Genomic DNA, 3,419 nt, shown 5'->3' with positions numbered 1-3,419 from the left:
TTAGTTGTTAACGTTATCTATGATGTGCACTGGCTATTTAAAATAGTCCCTTTATTGATAACTATCTAGGTAGCTTATAATCATATTTAATGATAGTTTATGTAATTATACGCCCTTTTTACATTGTCATTGTCATAATAATTTTTATTATTGTTTTTTTTTCATTTATATTATTATTATGATTTTTATTTTTATTATCATTATTATTACTATTGTTATTATTATTGTAATAATCATCAGTATCACCATCATCATTCCTATCATTATCATCATTACGAAAATCATCATAAATATTGCACAATAAATTAGAATGCAATCAACATATTACATCAACGGGACTTGTTTTTTGTACAATATCGTGTCGTTTCTTAAAACAGCCGATTCTCTATATAGTGCGTGGAGTGTAGGGAATGACATGAACAAGTATACAAGTAGATAGTATAAACAGTAACATAATTAATTGTATCATGTAGTTTCAAACGGGACATCGCGTTGTGCGTTACTCTTACAAAACATGTATTAATTATGAAAGATGAAAAAAATTAATACAGTCTCAAACTATGTACTTGATATGACTAAAGAGAATTGAGATAATCAGAAACAAACAATCAAAAGTATAAACACATGAACTTTGGGTGGATTCAAAATAAGCAGATTGATAAACGACAGAATTGGCTTGAGGGTCGGTCCCTTTTTGGTTGACGGGAAGGGGAATGAAGTCGCAGTTGACCGATCGAACCTTGCGAGTACCGGGTCACTTTTTCAGTCGCAGTCCGGCTCGGGATGTATGAGCATGTCAAGGGCGTGGTCATGTATGGGCGTGGCCATTAGAAACCCGAAGGTATTCCACCCTTCCTGCTATCACTGTGAGCCCGTAGCAACCCATCGTCCAGACGTTCGATCCCCTGGACGACCGCGGAGCGGCTGGAAACCAGAGGACGGTGGCCTTTTCTTGCTAAACCATCTACGATGTCCTGAAAAGTTTTACGATGGTAAAACGTTTTCGATTTTTATTCTTATTTGTTAATAACAGCTTTTTGTAGTTCATATTGATTTTTTTTCTTTTCTTCAAACGATCCCCACAGTACTTTAAATTTTGTATAATAATCTTCATGTTTCGATTTATTTCTAGTTTGTTCGAGAACTTTGTTATCATTGTAATAGGTTATAAGAAAATCCTTTTAATGATTTAAATTTTCACTTTATAGGCCCATGCACGTTGTATCTACTTGGCCAGTAAAATAACTCAAGTTGTAACTCTCATTTTGTTTCAGATTCTTTTAAAGGGGGAGGGTTTCACAGCATCTTAGAACAAAAATACAAGAAGTTTGCTATCACAATGTTTGGGATAGCCCGTGAGAGTGAACAAAAAGCTTACCTTCGAAACGTTAATGTTGATAGAAACCTAAACTACATGTTAATTTGCTACTAATCAACTTATTAAATATAATTATATGACAAGCAAGTTTTGGTGGAAGTGGGTGTGTGTGTGTGGGGGGGGGGGGGGGGCTTTTCAAAACACGATTTTAGACTCACCTGAGGGAAGCCATCCTCGTAGAACGGATCCTCGGGTATTAACTGGTGATATATCCGTTTCCGTTCTATAGCATCTCGGATACTTGAACCGAACCACAAGTTTTCAATGCTGACCTGAACATGATAAAAAACAATACAATACAAAACAAAACATATTTCCTATTTCTACCTGTGCCGGTATTAGTCCTTCTTCTTCTTCTTTTTCTTCTTCTTCTTCTTCTTCTTCTTCTTCTTCTTCTTCTTCTTCTTCTTCTTCTTCTTCTTCTTCTTCTTCTTCTTCTTCGTCTTTGTTTAAGAGAAACAGAGAGAAAGAGAGAGAGAGAGGGGGTCTTACAACCTATCACATCGAGCTCCTTATCATATAAAAACTTCACTGAACTGCAAAAGAGATTTTAATCAAAAAACGTACTAAGCTTGCAGACAAGGTAATTCTAGTTCCACCCGATGCGCCTGTCACCAGTCTGACGTCACCTTCCCTGTCGACAACGATGACGGGCGTCATCGACGACATCGGACGTTTTCCGGGCTCGATGAAATTCGACGGCGAGGGAGGAACGCCGTAGAAGTTGTTGACTCCGGGCTGGGAGAAGTCGTCCATCTCGTTGTTGTAAATGATCCCTGTCTTTTCCCCGCGGACTTTCGACCCAAAGCTATGATAAAGATAAAGCGGAGAAGGGGAGAAAGAGAAAGAGAAAGAGGGGAAAAAGATGAGGAATGAGATAGGGGTGAGATCGGAAGAATATGGTTTCAAAGAGGCATATTTCTATAGTTCTATTAATAATAAAGACTGTATTTGGCCCCTCTCCCTTTTATCTTGTTTTTGTTTGTTTTTATATTGCTTTTGTTTGTTTTTGCATTGTTTTGTTAAAAACTAAACGTTTCGTTTCACTTTTCTCAAGTAGTTAAAAAAATAAACATTTTCATTAAGGTTGAGGGCAGTATACTGTACTACTAGAATCGACATGTTGAGGTCTTTCTCTTACATTCCTGTGCGAAGTAACCATGACGACATCAACTATACAAACTAAATATACATTGAATTTAAAAAAACTAAGATTAAAAACAAAACAAAGTAAAACAGGTCAAGAGAACCCAAAGGAGGAAACCTACGAAATTTATAGAAACAATCTCAAGTAATCTATGTTTATCTGTATTTTCTTTTGCCATAAAGATATAAGTAAAGTATACACAATATAAAACTTTATCCTGATGATTGATTTGTTCTATTTATTACTTTATTTCATATCATCAATACTAAATTTTATGAATGTAGAAGAGAGAAAGAGAGAAGTGTCAATAAGTATCCCATCTTACAAGGTATTGATGGTACTCGTAATCGCAGCTGCATTGCCGTACTGGTCGACGATCGAGATATGAGACGTACCGCTGTCTTCAACGAGTTGGAACTCGGGTTCGTAATACGTGTAGTTATGCGTCCGGTCATCGTCAATTCTCGCGCGGAGAGCATCGGCGTAGGATTGTGCGGTCATGTTTGCCACCAGCTAATGTTGGTTAAAGAAGGAAATGGATATCATTTTTTTGTTAACTTGTTTGTTAACTTGTTAAACTAACAAGTCATATTTGCAGAGATTCCTTTCAATATTTATAATCATAAACGGCGGGTATCACCGGAATCCATAAAATTCTTCTTCTTCTTTACGTATGCTTTTTTTTTAAAGTTGTTTTTTAAACAATTTTTTTCATTTCGACAATTATTGATATTCAAATCTAGTTCAATTCAAATGTTTTAATAAATTGAAAGATGAAATAAAGATACATGCATGCATATAGACAGATAAAGATAAATAGATTATGTACTTCGGCCCTCCCCCCCCCCCTCTACCCCCCCCCCCCCCCCTCTCTCTCTCTCTCTCTCTCTCTCC

General features: G+C 36.4%; 1 protein-coding gene across 1 annotated transcript in view; it reads right to left on the bottom strand.

Moving 5' to 3' along the window:
* Window positions 1–249: 249 nt before the first annotated feature.
* The window catches only part of LOC580355 (glutathione hydrolase 1 proenzyme), a 16,401-nt gene continuing 13,231 nt past the window's right edge, over window positions 250–3,419 (bottom strand). Inside the window, exons 8-11 of the mRNA XM_030995566.1 lie at window positions 2,851–3,038; window positions 1,946–2,186; window positions 1,537–1,650; window positions 250–974 (exon numbers count right to left, since the gene is read on the bottom strand). Coding sequence (XP_030851426.1) covers window positions 828–974; window positions 1,537–1,650; window positions 1,946–2,186; window positions 2,851–3,038 — 690 coding nt within the window. The 3' untranslated portion in view covers window positions 250–827. The remainder of the gene's footprint in view (window positions 975–1,536; window positions 1,651–1,945; window positions 2,187–2,850; window positions 3,039–3,419) is intronic.

Source organism: Strongylocentrotus purpuratus, unplaced genomic scaffold (assembly GCF_000002235.5).
Source record: "Strongylocentrotus purpuratus isolate Spur 01 unplaced genomic scaffold, Spur_5.0 spur5_scaffold_3, whole genome shotgun sequence".
Taxonomy (NCBI): domain Eukaryota; kingdom Metazoa; phylum Echinodermata; class Echinoidea; order Camarodonta; family Strongylocentrotidae; genus Strongylocentrotus; species Strongylocentrotus purpuratus.
Note: the sequence above shows the minus strand (reverse complement) of the source record. Positions and strands in the feature narration are given on the sequence as shown.